Source organism: Dufourea novaeangliae, unplaced genomic scaffold (genome assembly GCF_001272555.1).
Source record: "Dufourea novaeangliae isolate 0120121106 unplaced genomic scaffold, ASM127255v1 scaffold498, whole genome shotgun sequence".
Taxonomy (NCBI): Eukaryota; Metazoa; Arthropoda; class Insecta; order Hymenoptera; family Halictidae; genus Dufourea; species Dufourea novaeangliae.
Window position 1 is genome coordinate 66,721 of NW_015374392.1, and position 24,714 is coordinate 91,434.

The 24,714-nt window shown below is 32.9% G+C and overlaps 3 protein-coding genes across 3 annotated transcripts; 1 reads left to right on the plus strand and 2 right to left on the minus strand.

Moving 5' to 3' along the window:
* Positions 1-1,460: 1,460 nt before the first annotated feature.
* Positions 1,461-15,460, plus strand: LOC107193019. The gene is made up of 9 exons (XM_015582393.1): positions 1,461-1,513; positions 4,224-4,356; positions 10,322-10,452; positions 11,141-11,250; positions 12,712-12,857; positions 12,917-13,115; positions 14,704-14,820; positions 15,189-15,316; positions 15,437-15,460. The coding sequence occupies exons 1-8, from the start codon at positions 1,466-1,468 to the stop codon at positions 15,304-15,306; spliced, it is 1,002 nt and encodes a 333-aa protein (XP_015437879.1). The 5' UTR covers positions 1,461-1,465; the 3' UTR covers positions 15,307-15,316; positions 15,437-15,460.
* Positions 15,461-20,127: 4,667 nt separating this feature from the next.
* Positions 20,128-20,944, minus strand: LOC107193016 (nucleoside diphosphate kinase 6-like). The gene is made up of 3 exons (XM_015582391.1): positions 20,819-20,944; positions 20,379-20,682; positions 20,128-20,309 (listed from the first exon to the last, which is right to left on the minus strand). The coding sequence occupies exons 1-3, from the start codon at positions 20,894-20,896 to the stop codon at positions 20,128-20,130; spliced, it is 564 nt and encodes a 187-aa protein (XP_015437877.1). The 5' UTR covers positions 20,897-20,944.
* A 1,148-nt stretch (positions 20,945-22,092) lies between these two features.
* Positions 22,093-23,775, minus strand: LOC107193017 (1-acyl-sn-glycerol-3-phosphate acyltransferase alpha). Its single transcript, XM_015582392.1, has 5 exons — positions 23,705-23,775; positions 23,512-23,645; positions 23,030-23,211; positions 22,774-22,939; positions 22,093-22,256 (listed from the first exon to the last, which is right to left on the minus strand). Exons 1-5 carry the CDS (start codon positions 23,773-23,775, stop codon positions 22,093-22,095), a joined length of 717 nt encoding a protein of 238 aa, XP_015437878.1.
* Positions 23,776-24,714: the final 939 nt, after the last annotated feature.

The following is a 24,714-nucleotide window of genomic DNA, read 5'->3' on the forward strand; positions in this document are numbered from 1 at the left end:
TTGAACGGGCAGCCTTCGGAGAAGGTCGTTGAATAATATTGCGATCGATAGATTGTAGATTCTTATGGAAAATTACATTTTGTAAAGAAATCGTTATAGGCAGAAATAAAAGGAGGATTTTTTTTCTTCCTTTAACACCTTGCCTTGCGAATTTTTTGACATCTACTGTCTCCAGAATTACTTTATTGTTATTAGTTTCCCAGTAACAAAAAGAATTCTGTACTTATCGCATGTGTGCATTTACTCTGAAGTGTTAAGAAGAATAGTATTTCACTTTGACTCGAAGAAAATTAATAATATTCATGGTTACTCCATTTAACACGAGTCTGACTCGATGTTATAAGGCAAGGCAAGGGGTTAAGTATCTTGTTGGGTTAAGAATATAAAATAGTTTCTTAGATGCAATGAATGTTTTGTCTTAACAAGCACTCGTCATTGCGGGGCATTTTCAGAAAATGGAAGAAAAGATTAAGAATTGTATCTATATTCATATTATAGAAGTTATATGAAGTTGTTATATTGAAATAAATCATTCTAAATTAATTCGTTATTTTTCTTGACTTTTGAATAAATGAATACATCATTTTAAGTTCTAGTCACTGTAGCTTATAGACGCTTGACACACAAAACGACAATATTTTCTTTCGTGACATGAGAACATTTTCTCTTAAAATAAGTCTGATTTTAAATTCGTTTCGAAAAGGGCCACTTTAACTGTATTATAGTTAAAAATTCACGTTTCGATAATCATAGAGCATTTCTATTTCTCAATAAAAATTATTAACACCTTTGAGACCGATGACCCAGCATATGAGTAATGAAAGTACACACCTGTTTAGCAAATGACTCAACGTGTGGGTCATATACAGCTGGTACGTAAACTTGTTGACTACTCGGGATAGTCTTGCATAAAAATACACCGTTCTCGATTGTGTTAAAGTATTATTATGCAAGGGACGAAAAAGAAAAGTACAATAGGGTGGGATTTTCGTACTTATCGTAAATATAAGAAACAGTATTCAGAAGTATTTGTCACATCTGTTTTTTTCTAAACATTCAGAGACAATAAAAAATTTGTCGAAAATGAAATTATTTTCAAGATTATTTCAAGTAGAATTATACAAATATAAGATATAATAAAAAATCATTTAATTGCAAATCGTATATGAAAATAATTTAAGAATTATATAATTTAAGTAATAAGAAACAATTGTTTGCTTGTCGAGTAAAATAATGTAGAAACATTTGAAAGTAAGCTGACATCTTTATTTGAATACTGATTTTGTAAATATTTTATCTGAATAATACATAACCCCGGACCATTATAAGAATTATCCACCATAACAGAACTAATTAAATATTTTACGATGAACACTTCGATCGTTTCGAAATTTAGCTTATATTTAATAAGGTTAATTATGTGGTGAAATTCATTTTTGGGTGAATCGTGTTTCAGGTTACCAGAATGCGGCGCCCCAATATACTTTATGCAATATCCTGTTTCTTATTACACGTAAGTAAAATAAAATGTTCGTTTGCTCTCGTTAAGAGAGATGTAGTTCAGCATAACGATATCAGATTTCCACAAAAACGACATTAAGGGCCTTACCTTAAGGCATCCCTTGAGCTGAGTACAATGTCTATTCTGTATTTACGGTTACTCTTAGCAATGTAATATTAGTTCATATATATAAATATTCATATTTATTACTTTAATTTTATCGAATAGTAAAGTTGTGTTGAGTCAAAATGTTTGTAAGTATTGTTATAAAATTTCGTACAAGTTCATAATATTGTCCAACAAATTAAAACTTTTTTTCTGATCTGCAATCCCCATTGAGTGATTCTTTTAGAGTTCTATCAGTTTGCCATCAGTTTTTCAAAAAACATGAGTTTTTGTAAAAACGCATGATCCAGGGCAAAAATAAGGAATTACGTGAAAAATAAAAACACTAGAAAGTTCAATTTAGCCATGGAAGATAGAGGAGGGTTTCCTGAATCTATCGATGTATACAGTTATTAAACTTTACGGTTCTGAATGCTTGTAAATGGCGATCAAAGTTTAAAAAAGATCCGGCTTGCGTACTTTTTACTCATTATTTTAGCATCTTCACGACAAGTTCTGTATCCAGCATCAATTCATTGCACAGTATCGGTTTCTATAGATATTTCTGAGGAAGAAACCATCCAGAAAAAGTGTCGTAACGGTTTTCAATTCGGACAGGTCGAGAAAATATCCATCGGCAACATCTGCATGCTGTTTTCCCGCCATGCGGCCATCTTTAAATTTCAAATAAATTTGCCTTTTGTATTTATTTCTTTTCGACAGATTACAACGACATAAAAAGAAGTAACTAATAAAAAATTAATAGAACAGACAGAAATGGCAAGAGTACAAGAACACAAACGTTTCTTTATAATTAAAACAGGGATACGGTGTGAATTTTTGGTCCAGTACGCATGTAATTTTAACGACATCTTGCGCAAGCGCAGCAAACCAATCACTCTTCGCAGTTATATAATTATATCGATTCATTTAATTTTCATAAAAAATTACTGTTTTCACAATTTTCACGTAGCCATGATCCGGTTATTGCCACCGGCAATGAAAGTACACAACATGATGACACGTTGTACTCACAGAGGGCCAGGTTTGAAATTATTCAACGCAGGGCTGTCAGTTACGCGATTTATTTTTACGTCATGAAATGTCGCAACGTGTTTCTTTGTTTTTCTTTTGTACTTAACCTCCAATTTCCATAAGCACCTACAGGTGTCGCCATTTATTTGGGCTGTGACATAAAGAAATTCGAAAGCTGGTAACGGAAATGTCATTTCTATTCGAATTTATTTTAGAAACATTCCAGAAAATATTTAACTACTTTGAAACAATAATTAGTATTTAATCACGTGTTATTATTCATAATTTATAAAAGGTTTAGACTCTTCGGTTAGTAATTAAAGGAATGTTATAAACAAGAATATTGAAAGAAAAATTGATCTTTTTAAATTATCCGCGAAAACTCGAAAACGGGTGCCATCTACAGGATCTAGTGCACACTAGTGAGCAATTTAGAATATATTTGAACGTCTTAGTTCGTAAAATAACCGGTAGGGGCGCTGGTTTGATTTTCCATTTTCCCAATAAAGTCACAACTTTTGAAACGAATTAACAAAAATGACCAAAAATGGATCACTATTTGAACTGTAGGAATTCGAAGGTTAAAATGAAACGTTTTTGGTCTGCGATTTTGTGTAAGAAACTAATTCACATCTTTTGGACATTTCAAATGCTCGTACACATTTATTGCTTATGAATTTATTGATTCATGCTTCCGTATTATGTGCTACTTAATTTTCTACAAGAGAACATCCATTACGCAATTTAATAACCAAGATATTTTTAAGATTTTTTTGTAACACATTTGCTTCGCTCTGATCACATTACAGCTCCCCATCAAAACCCTTTTGCCATTTCTACAATCAGAATTTTCATATACTATATATTATAAAAATTTCGATTTTGGTAAAAGTGCCATTTTGAACACTTCTTATAGTTCACAAAACCTTGTATTTCCAAAATCGTTGCTAAAATTTCTGTAGTAACGGGAAGGAAGTGATTGGGTATTCAAATCCTTTTAGAAAATAATACATAGAAATGGTAAAAGGATCGTTAAATATTATAACTTTTATATTTACGAAAACCATGAAAAGTTTCACAATATTTGTTAATCGCACTGAAATATCATAAAACACGTAGAATAATTTTCCCTTCATCCACTTTTTGGTAAAATCGGATTTCGTAAAATAGAAGGGCTAACCTCAATATGATCTGTCATCTAGAAAACGTTCTTACTTTCAATTAATCCTTTTAATCCTTTCTTTGGCTTAAAATAACGATCCATCCTTACCTTTGTTACTTGCAAAAGTGTTCACCATAACGAGTTATTATTATCGTTTTTTTGCTCCCAGATAGCACATAACGCCTTGAAGACGACTTAAAGACGTCTTAGACCTAAAATAGCCGTAAAAGGACGTCTTCAAGGCGTCATATGCTATCTGGGTTGCTTACTGTCGCCAAATTGTAATAGAATAAATAATAAAACAATCATTTTTTAAAGAAAACACTTTACTCCTGTTTTTTAGATTTAGTCTTGCGTACGAAATTTTGTATGTGTTCTCGCCATTTGTACCATCCTTTCTAAAAATTAACGATTCTAAAGGTTTCTAATCGCGTTTACGTCCACGGCCATGGACGTCTAATGGATCCACCAGCGCGGAACAGTATGTGGAGGTTTGGGTATCCGAATCCTGTGAACTACAACGACAACGAGCTTTTTTGCGGCGGATATGCAGGTCAGTAGCGTAACAATAAGCGTCATTTACGGAAACAAATTAACCAGTAACACAAGGATAAGTTATGTTAAGTGAAATCCCAGATAGCATATGACGCCTTGAAGACAGCTTAAGGACCCCTTAGATCTGAAATAGCCGTAAAATAGGCGTGTTTAAGGCGTCATGTGCTATCTGGGATGTAATTAAAATTAAATTTATTTAAGAGGTATCAGAGCCGTTATTCTTAGACGATTCCCAAATAGCACATGATGCCTTGAAGACGGCTTAAAGACCCCTTAGACCTAAAATAGCCGTAAAATAGACGTCTGTAAGGCGTCATGTGCTGAAGATGTTTTTATTTTCTTTTGAACCTGGTACAATAGTAAATAAAGTGAACAGATCTTGGTTTGACTGTAGTTTCTATAAGTTAGTTCCTAAACATCTATATTTGCATAAACGTCCGCAGTTTAGTAATAATATTAAGCAATAGAGATTGTCGAGATATAATATGTAACGAAAAAAAATTCGTGATGATTAAAATGATCCGGGTTCTATTCAAATTAGTTCATCGGGTAGCGGGATTGATCGATGTGTCGAAACACCAGAGTGGCCCCCAGCTGTGCTTAGGTCCGAATGAAGGACAGTGACTTTTACAAATGAGATCAAAAGAAACTCATTTAAAGGGTTCAGAAACGGTACAGCCTATCGTAATTAAGGTATACGGGGTGATCCAATATAAATTTCAAAATTTCGTGAACGTGTAGAGAACTGCTAAACTAATTGTAAGAAAAAAAATTTCTTTAGAGATTTGCTCGATTGTGCTAAATTTTGCAGAAGATCGCAAAATATGAAACAAAAAAATGTTTTTGTTTTTTCACTTATTTATTCATGTTATGATTTATTTAATATTAGAACTACCAGCATTGAATATATGCTAAGTTTAATTGTCTAATATATTGATACGTATAATATATAATGTAATATAGTTTAGTATACTATAATATACAGTGTATAAGAAATTAAAGGTTAACATAAATTCCGATGAAAGTATCTTTAAGATTTCAGTAATTGTAAAATAAAAAATCTGGAATTCGTCATTTTGAAGGGTTCGGTAGTTCGATTGTTAATGAAGAATACTTACTATACGAATAAAAAACGACAAAACGTAAATCATATTTGATCAGTTTTCAAGTATCTGGAAGCATAATTGCGTTAAAAAAATGACGGTAGCATAATTCTGGCCTTAAAGGGTTAAAATATTGTTCTTTAAACCCTTTCATTCCCAAATTACTTAACAATTACGAGAAAACATTTCTTTTTGCATTTCTGTCTATATTAGACGACATATAAATGATCCAAAAAACAATTTTTAACATTTTGGAAGCATTTAGTGCCATTATTCATTCGTTGCCATTTGGCACCTTTTTCTACTTCTATCACAGTTTTGCAATTTTGTACAATAATTGCCGTTATAAAGTTATTGTACATAATAAAACCCATTTTTCTTACCTTTGATCAGTGAACCCTCTTGAAATAGGTTGAAAGAAATTAGAGTTTTATAAGTACTTATTGTACTACTAAAAATGCTCAACACTTGAATTCCAACAAATGAAAGAAACTAAATTCTCCCTGTCAATTTAACTAGAAATCACATATTTAAGTAGAATTGTTGTTTTAGTTAAATTATCCCTGCCAATTTAACTAGAAATCACAAAGGCCAATAATGTCCTACTTTATCGATAAACTTTTAAAAGCATATGAAAATTTTTTAAGAGAACTATTATATGCTCACAAATATGAAAACATGCATGATATTAATCTTTTATTTTCCAATTTACGTTCCCATATGGTTACAGTGGAAACGAAAGGGTTAAAAATGCCACGTTGTAACACTTGCTATGTAACAGTTTATCATTCGAAGTTAAGAGATTTGGGACGATGGGCTTGTGTATGTCCGAAGGGAGTGGCAGACGATTATTCGAAAGAGTGTTAGGAAGCCGCTGATGCGCATGTTATCTGTACCTGCTTTTAATGACACCGTTTTCTCAATCGAGAATGTTTCCACTATAACTTTAAACTTACCGCAGCAAACGGTGTGAATCACCAATGTCTTCGTGTTTCCATTACCATATCGACTTATACTGCCGTTTTACACGTGAAAGATAAGTTTCGACTGTCGATACATAACCTTCATCCGAATGGAAGAACATCTCTGGCTTTTTTATTATTTCATAATGAAAAATATAATAATATATACAGGGTGGTGTATACAACTTGTTCACTCTGAATAACTTCTAAAGTATGCATTGTATGAAAAAACTTTTTATAGGAAAGGTGTATGGTTTGGAAGGATACATTATGTAATGAATATATTTTTTTTATGAGTAGAGACGTTTTGGAGATTTGAAGGTCAACTTCGTTTTTTCAAACGGAATGCTATATTTTTTATGCCGAAATATCGAAGAGCGTTAAATTTTGAGTAAAAAAGTACAGACCTTTATTAACCGTAAACCTAATAATTAACGAATAATTTCACTTTGTTTCTTGAAAATGGTCTGTGCGTAATATCAAGTTGATTGATGATAACTTCTCAAGACTGTTCAACACTGATGATAACTTTAATACTGTATAACGGACAGAGTAAGCGATTAGGATTCCATACGCAGAATCGGTTATTTATGTTGATAAACATTGTCAAGTAAACTCCGCGGTCTTACGGAAATCATTCTGGTATTGAATCTCCAACTTGATATTACTCACAGACCATTTTCAAGAAACAGAGTGAAATTATTCGTTAATTATTAGGTTTACGGTTAATAAAGGTCTGTACTTTTTTACTCAAAATTTAACGCTCTTCGATATTTCGGCATAAAAAATATAGCATTCCGTTTGAAAAAACGAAGTTGACCTTCAAATCTCCAAAACGTCTCTACTCATAAAAAAAATATATTCATTACATAATGTATCCTTCCAAACCATACACCTTTCCTATAAAAAGTTTTTTCATACAATGCATACTTTAGAAGTTATTCAGAGTGAACAATTGGCGTGGACCACCCTGTATAATAAATAATTGAAAATGTAATTTTACTATTTAACTAAATAAACAAATTGAATTTAGTACAATTGAAGTAGTAAAATATTTTAGAATTATTAATTTCAGCTGTTCTGTACTGACAAGGGCTGATTCGCGAATTGGAATGAAACTTCGTGGGTTTACAGAGTAATTCAAAGCAAAAATAACAGTGTGTTTCATTCGTACTCAATCGGGAGTGAAAACTAACCTCGAAGTCAAATAGACACTCCCACTTCTTCGCGTATAACTCTTCCCAGCTAACACATGACGCCTTGAAGACGGCTTAAAGACGCCTTGGACCTAAAATAGCTGTAAAATAGGCGTCTTTAAGGCGTCATGTGCTATCTGTGATGTGTTATGTAAACCATATTTTTCTTCGAAATATTCTGTTCCAGTTTTCGATTGACTTTGTTTTTTTTACCGAGAAATCGACTGTACGATGACATTTTATGGACCGTGAATAAAACGTACCCAATGCCGAATACTGTTAATGATTCTTAATGATCGCGTGTGTAATTGCAGGTCATTGTTTTTTCTGGTTTACGTAAACAGAAGCGTACAAGTGGTTGCATTGAAAGGAAAGGCAAAGACAGTGACCTTGAAATGTATTCTGATTCTTTTTGCCCTATAATGAAACCACACTCATTATGCAATCCTTTTTCTCGAAACTTTCGTATCTTGACTTTCATCTGAAACGTGTCATTTTGTCGATTAAAACACGACAGCCTGTATGTACAGTGGATTAAGAAAGTTACAGTACACCTCGTACAAAATTATTTCATTCTTCATGATTTTCAAGACAATAGGATAATATTGTATATTTTTCGTCGCTCCAGTTCTTAAGGGGTTACATACTTTTGAGCTGTTAAATAAGAGGGAAAATTAAAAATTTTTTTTCTATGTGCAGAATTATTGTTTATTAAAAATTCAACGTGTACGTCTTATTATATGTTATTTGCTTAGTAATTTATGAAAAATGAATCTATATATCTATCAACAGAAGAAAATGGCTGCCATTTGAAAGCGTTTTACTCGAAATGCAGTTTCCAAAATTGGTACCAGAAATATTTAAAAAACTACTGAAGGAATTTGGATCAAACTTTGTGGTAATATTTTTAAGATTAAAGTCTAGTACTTGGCAAGCGAATTTTTCATTCATACATTTCTTTTCTTTTTAATAACAAAAGAAGTTGAATATTTATGTCGAAAATTGTAAGTTTAAGTTCAAACAGCTCCAATTTTTTAAAATATTGTTATTTTCAAAATCGGCTTCGGTGAGTACTAGTTCCCTTTGTCTACTTTAATATAAATTTAAAAAAACTTCTTTCGGAGAAAAGTTCACAGAGATCTATCTAGTACCGCAAATGGCATTTTAATGAAACAGGTTATAATGAAATGGCAACCATTTTCTTCTCTTGATAGATATATAGCTCAATTTTTCAGAAAATGCTAAAGAAATAACATTTAATAAGATGTATATGTTGACTTTTTAATAAATAATAATTCTGCACATAAAAAAAAATTTTTTACTTTTCTCTCTTATTTAAAAGCTCAAAGGTATGTAACTGAAGGTATGAAAACTGAGTTTAATGTTTACGAAGTTTAATATTATAGAAGCAATTAAGTAGTGGAATAATTAAACACACTACAATATCATTTACTGAATAGCTATTTATTACAATATTTAATAAAATTTCATCTGCTTATCAATATAAATTTTCAACTGTTGCTAGTATTTGGAGATAGAACCTAGAAGAAAGAACTTTCAATGTTTCGGAGTTAGGACTTAGAAGAAATATCTGTTGCTTTTTAGGGTGAATTTTCTTTATATTATCCTGAAATTCTTTGGTGCAATGAGATGCACGTACATTGATTAACTAAATTTTTTTGAAAAATGTAGTTAGAACGGTTAAGAACTCGGGCGACAATTTATTGTGGACCTTCTAAAAATGTCTTAGTCCTTCATTGGTCTCGCCAAAATTACGAAGAACGTAGATTTATTAAAAGTGAAATTATTCTACATATTTACAAAATTTGTTAGTTAATTGTAAGGATTTTTTTCAGAAAGAGGCTTTTAGAAACCGACCCTAAAATCAAAATTTATATCGACAGTACTAAATACTTTGTTTCGACAATCTTAAATAATTATATTTTATTATTACTTTAACCATTCCATATTATTACTTTATTTCTTATGGTTATGTTTAATTTATTAATATTACTATGATAATAAACATACCATACAAATATTAAGAAAAAAATTTAGCAATTTTTTTCAGCCAATTTATATTCCCAGATAGCACATGATGCCTTGAAGACGCCAATTTTACGGCTATTTGAGGTCTAGACGCCTTTAAGCCGTCTTCAAGGTGTCATTAGACGTCATGTCCTATCTGGGTTACTAACTTCTGTTTTTTAACATTGCGGTTATGAAAGTGGAATTCCATGGGATTAGCTGAATAATTTTTTCACCACTATTTCTTCTCTCACCTGGGTATCTAATTTTGCATAGAATAAAAAATCATACTTATAAAAAACGTATTATTTCACTACTTGGTCTTTACTCGGACTAGAGGGTCCTTTCAACAACTACAAGAATGAAAGAGGACCAGCAACGTTATATTGTTTAAAAAAAATAGATACAACATTTTTTTATATACCATAAAGCATATAAAATAAAGCCCTTCAAACAGTTTTTTTATTTGTCTCATAATTTCACCAAAAAAGATTCTGGAACTTATACATATGATTTTTGGACCTCCAAGGTGATCTAACCCCTTAATGGGTTAATAAAATATGGAATGAAATAAACGAAATGAGGTTAAATAATTTGATATCTTCGTCTAGAATCTAGAATAATGTAATATAAATTTTGAAACAATTTTTTTTTACACAAGTACTATTCTTCAGTGCAATGGGTGCAGAACAACGGACAATGCGGGATTTGTGGTGATCCTTACCACTTTCAAGATCCAAAACCACACGAGGCGGGCGGTGAATACGCGAAAGGAACTATTGTCAGACATTACACATCTGGTCAGGTAATTTGATTTTATTAGGTAGGATTGATGGACTAGTAAATGAACATGTACCAATGAATGAACATTATATATAAAAACGAGTAAATTCAGTTATTAAAATAAGCAAATGATTGAATATGACTTTTTTCAATTCCTTGTTTCGTATGCAAGCAATTTTCGTGCCATTAGTTAAAAATGTTTATTTACTAAGTATTGTTCATACACTGGTGAAATATGTATTTTTTCTTTTTAATTTATTTAATCACAATTTCCAATTTTTCAAATTGAAATCTATACATTATAAAAAAGTACAGGTATTAAGAAATGTAACTTTTATGTGTTGAATATTCATTAATATTATTACCATTTAAATTTCGCTTTTAATAGTTACAAAAGCTCTTAAGTGTTCAGTCATTGGTGCGTATACCCTATACAAAACAAGCAATTCACTATATTTTATCAAATCCAGTACTTATTTTCTAAAAAACCTATTACTATTTTGTGGACCGTCCTCATTCTTCAAGACTGATCGCCATATTTAAAGATGAAAAATAGCAGAAAGGTATTTTAAATTTGAACTATGTTACCAATTTATGAAAAATAAATAGTGGATTACATATTGGTACACCTAATATTTCGTCCTTTACCGTTATAGTAATCCGGTGAAGCGGAATTGTCATTTATTTATTACATAGGTTCTATTTTGTAGGAAATCGATGTCGAAGTTGAGCTTACGGCGAATCATTTAGGAAGATTCGAACTGTATCTTTGTCCAAACAATAATCCAAGAAACGAGGCAACCCAAGAATGTTTCGATAGGTAATAAAAGTTCCATTAACTCTGTTCAGTGCATTTCATACCTAGATAGCACATGGCACCCAATGACGCCTTGAAGACAGCTTAAAGGCGCCATAGACCTAAAATAGCCGTAAAATGGGCGTGTTCAAGGCGTACTAGCTATCTGGTTATTCATCCGATATAATCAAGTTTTGGTGAATCCTATAAGACATAGCATTCATCCCCAATATCTCATAAAATTAGCATACCTTCCTATCCCGATAGCACATGACGCCTTGAAAACGTCCGTTTTACGGCTATTTTAGGTCTAGGGCGCCTGTAAGCCGTCTTCAAGACGTCATGTGCTATCTGGGTATTAGATCGTCACTATCCAATGCATGTTCGCAGTGGTAGTAATTTAATTGAGTGCTGTAGGGAGATGTTGGTCCATTTTATTACGTTCGGATAGTATTGCTAGATAAGATATAACGCAATTGTAAGGTTCACACTCAATAAATGGCTCTTACTGACACACCGGAACGGTGGACTATGTACAGCTATGTAGAGTTGGACAAAAATGACTAGAAATACAAAATACAACGTAGTATTTAAAATAATGAATCATTTAAATAGTTTATACAGAGTAATATTTTAAATAATGAATCGTTTAAATAATTTGTACAGAGTAATATTTAAATCAATTAATCATTTAAATAGTTCTTTTTATTTTTATTTTGAAGACAATTGGGAAAAAAAACTTTATCTCGTGTAAAGATCAAATAAATCATTTGACAACATGTTTCTATTACAGTTAATTGTTACAAATGAATTAACAGATAATTCTAAGGTTTATATATGGTACCTTTATCGCACAAAGCTCAGTCTAATTAAGGTAGAGTAACTACGTTGTCTTATGAAATAAAAGATTACTCCGATTTCAATTGTTTTTTTGCCGTAAACCTATTATTATTATAATTACAGAAGGATTGCATTGTAATTAATGTTCACGAATTCGATTCTGTCGGAAACGAAGCATCATAAAACAAATTTTGATTCTAGACTTTGGACTTTTGTTTGCAAACAGAATAACCTCTTGTCCGGTTGTACCACCTTGTATACAGGCTGTCTCAAAATAGTTTTAACTCCCGGAACTGAGGGGTTCCTGGCATGATTTGTAACAACTTTTTCCTCAGCAAAAATGGTATCCGTGGCTTTGTTAACGAGATATTAACGAAAAATCCCGACCAATCAGAGCGCGAGTCTGCCGGCCGAGCTTCCGCAGTAGCGTTGGTTACGCGCCGCGATTGAATTCGACCGACAGACTCGCGCTCTGATTGGACGGGGTTTTTCGTTAATATCTCGTTAACAAAGCCACGGATAACATTTTTGCTAAGGAAAAAGATGTTCCAAATCATCCCAGGAACCCCTAATTTCCGGGAGTGAAAGCTATTTTGGAACACCCTGTATAGCGTAATATGTTAAAATAATTTTCGTTTTGTTAAGGTATCCTTTGTATGTTTCCGGAACTCGGGACGTTCGCTTTGAGATTCCTTTAGACACTGAGAAAAAAGCTATATTTCGATACAGGGTATCTTTACCAGCATACGTTACTTGTTCTCAATGTGTGATACAATGGAATTACTATACAGGTTAGTATCGTTGTATTTATGTATTTATTTGCTTAATTATATTACCAAATTATTATCAGGGAATATGTGGGGTATTTGCGAGAATGGAACGGAAGCCAGTGGTTGTGGAAGACCTGAAACATTTCGAAATTGTGCGGACGTCAGCATCGTTACGAGTACAGCTGGAGTGCCACCCCTCTTTGTGCAACAGGACAATCCCTTTCTGCTCTATTACAAGGACTATCGTTCTCCAAATAATATATTTCCACTTGTTGTTAGGTGAGCTTTTATTCCATCTCTCATCACCGACTAGGTATAAGAACAGACCATTCATCCAATGTGTTTCTTCGGCCCACTTTTCTGGGGCAATGTTGCCCCATTTCCATTTTACTGTCACTACCCACCTCAGATTCGCCGTTCTTATGACGTAGAGGTCACTAAAATCACAGGCTTTTTAAGGTGTTGGTACTACAGTTCATATGGGCCACCAACTCCCATAAGATGAAAGGCCTATTTACCTCGTCGGTGCTCCCATATATCTACGGAAATCACGTGAATCTATCAGGTCATCCTATGAGTTACACAAACGAGAATGGTAGAATAAAAACCTGAATAATTGTCCATAAGGTGTCTTTAAGACGTCCATATCTGGTCGTAAGACGTTCATGCCTAAAATGGACATACCACAGAAATTTGTAAGACGTCGTATGGCTGTTTGGTGTACATACCCAGATAGCACATGACGTTTTGAAAACGCCCATTTTACGACTATTTCAGGTCTAAGACGTCTTTAAGCCGTTTTTAGGACGTCATTCGGCGTCATGTGATATCTGGGATATGATATACATATTTCAATGGACGTTATACTACTTTAGTATAGAATGGTAGAATAGATATCTTATCACACAGACTCCAATGTAGCTAGTAGAGAATAGAGACAGAAATTTACATAAATAAAGTGAGGATCCTAACGATGGACCTTCCAGTCCTGGTTATACCCTATCGGCCAGTTCCTGTTTTACCCACAGGTATTACCGGTGTCAGATATTACCGACAGACCCGAAGCATATCCAATGAGAACGTTTGTCATTTGGTTTTCGATTTGTAAAAAAGAACTGTAGAATAGACGTTCAGTCGTGCGACACAGCTACATATAGGGTGGGCTACATATGCGCACTTTACGGTTACATTAATTACCTCCGTTATTTTTAGAGATATCAGAAAAGTTTATTCACAGATGTTGTTCAGTATGAAGCGGCTTATTACTTAGCAGTAACAAGTTTTTCGTAGGTGGAGTATCTTCTAAGTTTTCAAAGTTAATTATGTCATTTTTATTAATGATATTGAAATATTATGGAATACAATACTTTTATTACATAAATCAATTCTTCCAAACATTCTGCGTAATAAAGTATTAAGGTATTATATGAAAATGATCATAATTAGTGACATATTTTAGTGGCAAATGTCTAGCTTGGTTAGCATCTTTTACCCATTACGTGTGATCCGCGAGACAAGAAGCTATCAAATTGCCACCAATATTCATTCAACTAATATTCATTGCACCAATAAAAACATTATTAAAACAATATTATATACACTTCGCTTTCTGTAGTGAAATATACGAGTGAAACGCGACACCGTATGTATTCCGTCCTGGGCATGCTGGACGACAGAGTAGGGTGCGCGCAGGTGTGTGAAAAATACGTGTGAGCAAGGGGCGTGGCTTCTGTGCATATAACGGTTGCGCAGGAAACGAATGTCTACTGTACTGCATAACCAATTCTATCCATGGACATGCTTGCATTAGACGATGGAATTGAACAAATGTACAAGCGGAGAACACTGACAGTTCTTTTAATTGCAGATCTCAGATTTGTGTACCGACTCCTCTTTACCGACGCATACCAGGAATGGGAGATTGGTGTCAAAATAATTGCCTTCGTTATCCACCGAACTGTCCATCACCTATCTGCCAATGTCCGTAAGTTGTCATGTTAAATTGAATTTAAGAAATTCTCTATCCTTAATTACATATGCTTGTTAATAATAATAGGAAACTGCAATTTATTAAGAATATATTTTTTTAGCGTTATAAGCATTTATTTTCTTCGAACAGACTTTTTCCGTGGATATAGTGGTCGCAAACGTACTTTTCCAAATATTTCGGTTCTCTAGGTGTATTTACATTTTAAAAAGTGATAAGTACCTAATGCAAAAATTTAATTATCAGTTTTCAGTTTACCATATTTTTTTACTATTCAAAGGGGTATTTCTTCCTGGAGTATGTAAATTGATCTAGTGTTTAAACTAACGAGGAAAATTAATAAACTGCATTTCATTTTTAAACAGGGATGTATGTGATGCAATTGGAGAAATAGCTGGCAAAGATGGAGCAAGTGTTTACTGTATGGATAAATGCCTAGTCCACCCGCCCAACTGCCCGTCTCATCGTTGCCGTTGTTATTGAGCAAATTAAGGTATAAAATCGAAAAGCTAAACATTCTTTTTACGAATATTGAATGATGCGGTTATAATTTTGGTTTTTTCATTCATTTATTTCATGATCTTAAAATTTGAATTAATTTTTTTGTTTTCAGTGAGAAGACCTACGAAACAGGTAGAAAGTACATAATTACTGTATCCGTCGTTTATAAGGAATTAAGTTGCAGATAGCAGTTACGACAAGTGTATTCGAAAGTAGATCTCCACTTTTACACAGACAACGCCGTCCACAAGAGTGATCGCTTTATTTTGTACTAATTTAATACTATACCTTAAGTTCGTAAATAATACATAATGTTTAAACAATTTTGTAAAATATACATCCTATAGATTATACAATAAATCTACGTGTGCAATTAAATGTGAAAATGAAAGAATTCATTTCAATGTTGAAATCACTATCAAAACTTTACCGCCATAAAATAAATCGTACCTTCAGAATGGATCGAAGAAACACATTTTGTTTTTATTAATGACACGATAATCAATACCATTACTAGATATTTGGTGTAAGTGAGACGATTTTTACATATTAGATAAGTAAACACATAAAAATTGATGACCACTAGTGTTCAACCCTAGCCCAGGTAAAATGGGCGTCTTTAAGGTGTCATGTGCTATTTGGGAGTAAATATACATATTGTAAATCATTAAAATAATATTTTTGTAGCAACATGTTCCATAAATACTCCTTACCGCCTTCTTCCGTTATGCTAGAGCATGTACAATCGTCAGTCTTGGTCAATTCGAATTCGATAGTTGCACGAGCAACAACCAACGGAGTTCGACAGTTGCACGAACAACAGCAATAAAGGACCACGTTCCAACTGCATGTTGGCTCAAGTCATTTCACTATCGTTTACTCTGCCGTCACCCACGTGTAATAACAACAGATTGAATCTGGCAGAGGAATACTGCAATTTATTACACACATCTATCGTTTGCCACCAGAAAAAGAAATTTCAGCGACAAGCTTACGAAATCTTTATGATGCTTTGAAGATCGTACGGAAGATTTGCAAGTTACAGAAGAGGGAATTATTTTCTATGGATAAATGATATTGCTTGATAAGCCTAAATAATATTTAAGCCTACTTTTACAGAGTTTATACAATTTATATGTGTTATTATTATATGTATATTGAAAACTTGTACATATAAGTAGTATTTAATGCAACTATTGTTAAAGTTGTACAAATGTTATTGTAAATTGTAAATTTTTTTACGATTGTTTCAATTAAAACAGTTTGATGGTAAATTTGCATTATTTATTAAGCCATTTTTGTATAAATACATAAATAATAATTGCTAAATTTAGTTAAAATCGCGTAAAAATTAGATTTTAAGTACACTTTCGGGCGAAATTTATTACGGGCGTATAATACAAAACGTGCGTCGACACGTCCAACGTCCGTTCTAACATAAATACGTCGATGAGAAATTAACGGACGTTGCACCGTACGTTGACAGTGACCCATGTTCCTAGTACGTGGGTTCTAATACACGACAATATACAGGGTGATATTTTGGTATAACATTTTCTCATCCGGGGCTCCGTTTTCGAGAAAATCGACTTTAATGTTTGTTCAACTTCTAAACGCTTTAATACAATTTGCTTGTTTTGTATTCCACTACTGCGGTTGTCTCTGTCCGGGACAGTGTTTACAAACATTGATGATTGTGTGGATAAAACAATACAAAGTGTTTCTACTGATTACTCATTTTTTATTCTTTTTTACTACTCATACACGATAAGTAAATTGTACTAAATCGTTTACAAGTTGAACAAATTTTAAAGTTGATTTTCTCGAAAACGGAGCCTCGGATGAGAAAAGAAAATGTTATACAAAAATATTTTCTTCTTTTTTAACGTAGAATCACCCACTGTCCGGTTGTACTACGATTTCCGGCCCACCCTGTATGTCTACAACGGGCGTCGTTTTGACGCTGGTGTCTCCAACCTAATACATACGAGCAATTGCACGAGCTACAGTTATATCCGTGAAATTTGACGTCCGTGCGCAACAGTGAGGAAGGGGAGAAACGTCAAGACGTCCGTCAACCATAGCGGCACGGACGTTGCCATCGTTCGTTCTCGGTGAATCCTTTATACTTTATACGATGGATATTGAAATTTTAATATCTGAGGTTGCAAAACATCCTATTTTATGGGACGTTTCAAACTATGAGTACAAAGATAAAATAAGAAGAAACGAAGTGTGGTCAAATGTGGCGGCTACAGTAAGTCAGAATTTCAAACAGAACACCGAAACGGAGAAAAAGATTATTGGTAAGTAAAAAAACAACGGGTTATACGTTTTTAAAGACTTTTTGCTTCTTTCATAAATATACAATAAACTTAAAGAGGATAATTTTTAATAATATCACATTCACAGCTTTGTAACGTTTTAATATCATATTCACAGTGTTGCCAATTCTTTTTATAGTACAAGAAGTCATTTCCAAATGGAGGAGTGTTCGAGACAATTATATCCGTAGTTTAAGAAAACAAGATGAAAATATTAAATTGGGTTCTGCTACAAAGAAAATATGGCGATATGTGTACGAAGATCAGTTGGCATTTTTGAAAAAGTGTCGAGAACCACGACCTACCAGTAGTAGCACAGAAATGGAAGGTGCACGAGTAAAGACCGACTCCGAACAAAGTACAGATAATGAATTAGAAATAACCGAAGCAAATGTGGCTGACAATGAAAGTACCGATAACTTTAAACACCAACCACGAAAGAAATTAAAACGAATTAATTTGAACGAAAAGTTTGTTGATGTCTTAGAATCGAAACGATGGAATGACGATGATGAAGATATGGCATTTTACAGATCGACATTACCAATGATTAAAACATTCACCACCGACGAAAAAGTACAGTTTAGAATAAAAGTCATGGAATTAATTCAAGATATTCGAAAACCATCCATTTGACACATGTACGAGACTTACGTCAGATTTATCACCAGTAAGACATCATTTCCACAATACATCTATTGCAGCACATTATGCAAAATATTAATATGTGTGAGCCAAGTTATGAAAACTTACAGTACCCTTTCCCACCATTTATACACATATTTCAGAAAATTCTTGTCACAATGAAAATGCATCGTCAAACGGGTCACAGTATTAATTGTTATACTAACACATTACTGAATAATTATAGTACTATATTATTTTTATATTATCATGTTAATTTGTATTAATATTAACTGTTTTGCTTGTATTAATGAAAACACTATTTTTCTACTCACTTTAGTGTAACAGCCTAGCATTTCCTGAGGTAGTATTGTACCTACATCTCAAGTTTGTGTCCTCACGTATTATTTTGTCAAGTAATTCATAAAATCATGATTTGGACATACGGAAATAATAAAAAAACTTTGCTTCATCAATTCGAAACTGACTGTAAATAGCTGTCCTATACGGTAATCGCGTACATTTTAGTGTACTGGTGTATTAGCTACTAGAAACGCTTTTAAAATTTTTTTGTTAAGGAATCTTTACTTGAACTTCCACAAATTAACTATAGCTCATCTTTACGAATTTTTTTTTACAAAAGTATGAGCCAAACTTTTTTGAAATTCTGTATACACTAAATCCTCGATGACTGTTCCATGGCTTCTCGTCACTGACAAAGAGATCCTCAGGTGTAACGTTGGCTTTTTAATGAGGTTTGGCATGGTGATAGAGCTTGAAATTCTGAAGCCAATAATATCTTTTACAGTCGCATATGGCCATTAGTTTACGAAATATTTAATGTTCAGTGCCGACGAGCCGTCGAACACTCTGCGAGGATTTTCCTGTATACTTGAATGCTCTTTTTTTTAGTAAACAGTGGAACATGGCGTCTGTAGACTGCTGCGCGTACCGAAACTATCGATTTAAGGTGGCTTATATTTAGGATAAATTTCTAAGAATACTGAACATGAAGTCAATAAAAAAGAAAGCAAAAAAGAGATTTCAATTTTAGATGAACTTTTCGATATTTATGATGATAAAATATTGTTTAAAAGACTTCTCAAGTTTTTTCTAGGTTATGTACTCGTTTGCAATCTGTACCTGTTCACCATAATAGAATATTTTTATGCGAATTAATTTTTAATAAAGTATATTTATACATACTTTATGATCTCTAGAAAATATTTTGTGTTTCATTTAAAGGTGCTTAAATACTATTGAAATGGTTATATTTTTATCTCAAAAAATAATGTTATCTGCTACATTAGTCTATATACACACAGTAGTGTAATGTAGTGAAGCAGTTTTTAAATAAGAAAGGAATAGAAGTCACATGGAAAATTATAAGATTAAATGGAGTGCATGATATGAATTAAAATTCACAAGACATTAGCGGTGACCTGGTATGACATGCTAGAAGTAAACAGATAATTAATAAAAATCTAGTTCCAGGTAAGCATGTAAATTCATATCTCTAATATTTATTTATCTCTGCTTATATATAAAACGATTCTAGTAATATACAGAGTTTCTACACTTGCTTAGCACTCTTTTATCAATACATTCTACATTGAAATTTGTATTTTGATAGAAAGAGTTTAATGCTCAAACAACCAAGTAAATATATTAATATCATTTGACATAATGTAGACATTGAACAGTATGTAAATAATTACAAACATCAATTGACTAGTATTTTCGAGAATCCTAAAAATATCTATTAACTTTAAAAAATTCTAGTTCGGAAATATATATTTTTGTATTTAATTAGTTCTAGTAGTGAACTAAAAATTTATTATTCTATTGGCAGTATTCAATCTATATTTTTTTCTGGATAAGTTTGTTTAAAACTTCTATCAATGGTATGTATAAAAGCTACAGGATCAAAATGAAGCTGACCTAAATTATAATACCTCTCTTCATTTTGGTACCATTTTTTTAAATTAAAATCTTTGAAAAATATTGCTATTTCCCTTTCTGCAGATTGTATGGAATCTAAGAAAAGTAATATTGCATTACAACTGTAAATACTGCAAAGACAATTTGTTATGAAAATAATTATACCTGATCCATGTGTTGCATTTCTTGTATCTGATAAACCAAACATTCCTCGAATTGTATTAGGATCAGTATATTGAGCTCGATAAACTTTGGTAGGACCCATTAGTTTTCTCCATTTGGCAATAGCATCGTACTTGGCTAAGATATGAATATCAGATGGGCCACTGCACATGAATGTCAAAAGACGATGATAAAAAAACTTTTCTTTATGCTCTTTATAAAATAGTTCCGCTTCTTTTGGAGTGATTATTGTTCTGTGCGATCTGACAATTTTGAAATTATTGTCAATTATTAGATCTCGAATTTTCTGAAAATTACGACGATGCTCAAGTGGTAATATAATGGTTTTAATAAAATATATATACATCCTATTAACCCTGCTTTATGCCGCTTAAACTGATGTATAAGTTTTGAGGTTACATAAAATTTCGGTTCCTTTTTACCTGGAGCACAAAGGGAGATTTAACAACATGTGGCTTAATTATTGCCAATGTTAGCTGCAAATGCTTTTGTAATTGCATCTTGTCATTTTTTAAAACTATTCTTATTCAATTTCATAATGCAATAAAAACGATTTAAAACCTCAAAACTAAGAAACACCACATGTTCCTCCGACATAACCCCGTAAATGAAACTCAAAATATAGTTGCATACAAATTCAATTATTCTAACCACACATTTCTGTGCTTTCGTATAGGGTGTTCAAAAAATATATGGCAAATCAAAATATACATATTCCTCGTATAAACACAATCCATCACCATTTTGCAACCTCGAACTTCGTTTCAAAACTGTTAACTAGTGAAAATTAGCAATCCAACTTCCGGAGCGCGCTATTTGAGACTCAAGAGTCAAATGAATGTTACCACGCATAAAAGCAAGAAGATACATGCATATAGGTATAGACTATAGCACATGTTTACGCATGCTATAACAAACCTTTCTCATTGAGTATTGAGATCTGAGAGGATGCACGTTCTTTAGCACTGTTTAGCATGCGTGTAAATGCAACGCAGTACAGGCACTGTGCTATAGTTTCATTGTGTGAGCTTGTAACTGAAAGATTTCGCATGTTTCTCCTGCATACTGACTTATCTATATTATTTTTCCATGAAGAATCATCATTCTGAATGTTTTAGCAATAATAGCAGACCACCAATTGCACAACGTCAGTGTTTACCATAAGTAGAATTAGTCAGCATTGGCTAAACAAATATTATCCAATTGTATTCTGAACACTAACGTTTGCACTTTGCGTTCGACGAAGTTTGTAATATGAATTTTCTTGTAAGCGGAGTTTCATAGAAGAAAAACGCATCTTACACTTTAGATTTGTTCCTTTTTTATGTGTTATACATATATCACCTTTTTTTGCCTTTACCTTCAATTACGCACTAACACATATTTAACTGTAACGAATTGAGTTTTTTGCATTATATAATATGCAGCCTTAAATATACTACTACCTACAGAGTACTCTTTTTTAAATAAAAATTACACAGTTTGAAAAATATACATGAAAATTACAAAGTTCTTATAACAAAAATTGTATTCATCCATTTTACAAAATTTTATATATATTTACATGTACTTATGTATATATACACATAATTTGGAATAAATATTTGTTTATACGTTGGTATAGTTTTTATAAGTGCAAATCTCATACGTATTAAAAACTGATTAATGTATAGCAATAGCTTCGCTATTTACATTATTATTTACCTATTACGCTATCTACGTATTCGTTTACTACTTCTTGCGACGTTGTGGTGTATGTTTTGTTCATACAAGCATATACTTCCTCTTTGAGCTTTGGAAGATCGTCCATCGTTAAGCCTTCAGTAGAAATGGGAGGTAAAATCGTAATGTAACTGTTACCTGAAAGATAATGTCACGTATTGAATTTATCCTGACTTCACAGAGAAGTATTTAATTAAAACATAGTCAAATAAAATATATGTATGTTTGTTGTAATTAAAGATGAAGAACGTCACAAAACAGCAATGGCGGCGCGTCATGTCACATGATGGACCTTTCATTGGTCCATTTTCCAATGGCCAAGAGTGTATTTTCTTGCAATAAGCCTGGACATAAAATGTCTTTTCTCCATTCTTATAAACAAAAGGCTATACTAAATCTCTGTACACTCAAACAACAATATATATCACTGAATTTATTTTTCTTTTCAATCACAATAGCATAATAAAAAAGTGAAAATTGTAAAATGCCTGTTTTTACTCAGGAATTAATAGATTATCTTACTAACGAATATCTAATGTTGTAGTATATATGTTTCTGCAAAAGTCACGTGGTTTTGTTGTGACATGCGCTATCTTTAAGTGGAACAAACATAACCAGAAACTGATCTCAGGATAATTAATTTAGTATTATGAACCTGAATTAAATGTCTTCGCTTTAGAATTCAAAAAGTAGTATTTGGAGACAACAACCGGTTGAATCGGCAGCTGTGTTGCGATCGCAATATGGAACGCGCCTTTCTTAAAAGGCAATAACGTAGAACCGGAGTGTCGATGGCCTTCCGGGAATAAGAAAAGGTTTGCCTAAGAAAGACATACATGAAACAGTTAGGACAAAAAAATCATTTTCACTTTTGATATTTCCAATTATCGCATACGATACTTCGAATATACCTTTAAATGCTTGACGGTTTTCCCCGCGTCGTTCAAAATGTCTTGAGCCTCTTTGCTTCTCTTTCTGTCAATAAAGATGGTGCCCCAGAGCCAGGTTGTGATACCAAACAATCCGAAGTACAATATCTCCTTTTTCGCGATAACCGTGCCCCTTTTTAATAACGGCCACAGTTCAGCTAAAACTAAATATTTTAAATAAGGTTAACACAAAATCTGTATTTTTTTCTTTCACAAAACGGCGAACGAGTACAGTAAAGTCGCTTTAACCGCGCGGAAAGGTCTCTACGTTAACCTGGGGGCTTTGAAACCATTCGCTGCTGACATTACATTGTATTTAGAAAGGCGAACTAGGTCGGGTTACGTTGAAAGGGTGACCGTCCACGCTTACTGTGCGCATGCAGTCCTGAGTTTCGCGCAGTTAACGCGACTTTATTGTATTTACTACGTAATTTCTAACACAGATTCGTACGAAGTATATTTACCGCATAAGTCAACTACACTTTGATGATTGATTAGAACTATACTGCCAGAATTTTTAACGATGTTCTCTTTCCCGCGAACATGAAACTTCACTCCTAGGAATTTAATAATTTGTTTTATAACATACGCGACAGGTCTGGAAAAATTGATTAAACTTTCAATGTTCCCATAGTTTGTATCCTTGACGTATCGTACTTTGTTTTGATTATCAGACTTACAGCGCGTTTCGCCAATCTCGGATTCTTAGTAGCATGAAAGGCATACATACGGTCGGTACTATGGCAATGGCTGTTGTAAGATAGGTAAATTTAATATGATATCTGACCCTCTCAAGAGAGGCAATCGATGTCACGAAAGTGAGAATGCCTACAAGTCCGATACTGTAATAAATAATCGTTTGTAATCTGAAATTATAAAAAAAAAATTTTCACGGCCTTAATCCGATGTAATGAACAAAATATTACCTCATGTAGGTTAAATTTTCTTTCACGAACTTTATACATTGATTTTAAGGAATAGGTGTTTCAGTTGCGAACAATGTTCTTTTCCTTTGTACATGATGTTTTTTATAGGAGGTTTAGAACTTTCCAGGATTGGTAGTACTCACTAAATTGACTAGGGAACTTCGGTAACTTGAACATTCTGATTTTGTTGAAATGTTGCAGGTTTGTAGAGGACCTCATTAGAAGTATCAGGCAATTTTTATTGGAACCTTGGTTCTTCATGGGAAACCACCCCTTTAGCGGCCCGAAAAAGAGGAATATTTAGGAATTTTTTAAAAGAATGCAAACAATATATGATAAACAATCTTTCAGGCCTTTATTTGTTATCCGTTCAAATAAATAAAACAAAACTTTGTTTCAATATTCGTGCAGCGTGGCAAATTGTAGATGACACTAATCGTGTTGGTCCAAAATTGCACTATACAAACGGTGCCCACGATATCTCAATGTAGAGAAGTGTGAAATTAAAATTTCAAAAAGATTGTTGAATGGAACTCCAACGTCTATCGCACGACCTACCATGAAATCGAAAAAATAAAATGGCCGCATTTGGTATGAGTTTCAACAAAGACGTGCAAAGAAGGGAGCGAATTTTACGTATGTCATTGTGAATAACAAAAGAATTTATGCTTTAAAATGTTCAATAGTACGTCATACGATAGCTAATTCGATTACAAAAAGAATGCGATAAGAATTTTTAAC

Bases quoted from the DNA above. Each gene is read 5' to 3' on its own strand.
- LOC107193019 (XM_015582393.1), top strand. From the start codon at position 1,466: ATGCGGCGCCCCAATATACTTTATGCAATATCCTGTTTCTTATTACAC. The intron at 4,357-10,321 runs GTCAGTAGCGTA...ACTATTCTTCAG, and splicing joins TTTTTGCGGCGGATATGCAG to TGCAATGGGTGCAGAACAAC. The intron at 12,858-12,916 runs GTTAGTATCGTT...AATTATTATCAG, and splicing joins ACAATGGAATTACTATACAG to GGAATATGTGGGGTATTTGC.
- LOC107193016 (XM_015582391.1), bottom strand. From the start codon at position 20,896: ATGCAATTACAAAAGCATTTGCAGCTAACATTGGCAATAATTAAGCCA. The intron at 20,683-20,818 runs GTAAAAAGGAAC...CGTAATTTTCAG, and splicing joins AATCTCCCTTTGTGCTCCAG to AAAATTCGAGATCTAATAAT. The intron at 20,310-20,378 runs GTATAATTATTT...TACTTTTCTTAG, and splicing joins AAATGCAACACATGGATCAG to ATTCCATACAATCTGCAGAA.
- LOC107193017 (XM_015582392.1), bottom strand. From the start codon at position 23,775: ATGTATGCCTTTCATGCTACTAAGAATCCGAGATTGGCGAAACGCGCT. The intron at 23,646-23,704 runs GTACGATACGTC...CAATTTTTCCAG, and splicing joins AGTCTGATAATCAAAACAAA to ACCTGTCGCGTATGTTATAA. The intron at 22,257-22,773 runs GTTCATAATACT...ATTATCTTTCAG, and splicing joins AGCGAAGACATTTAATTCAG to GTAACAGTTACATTACGATT.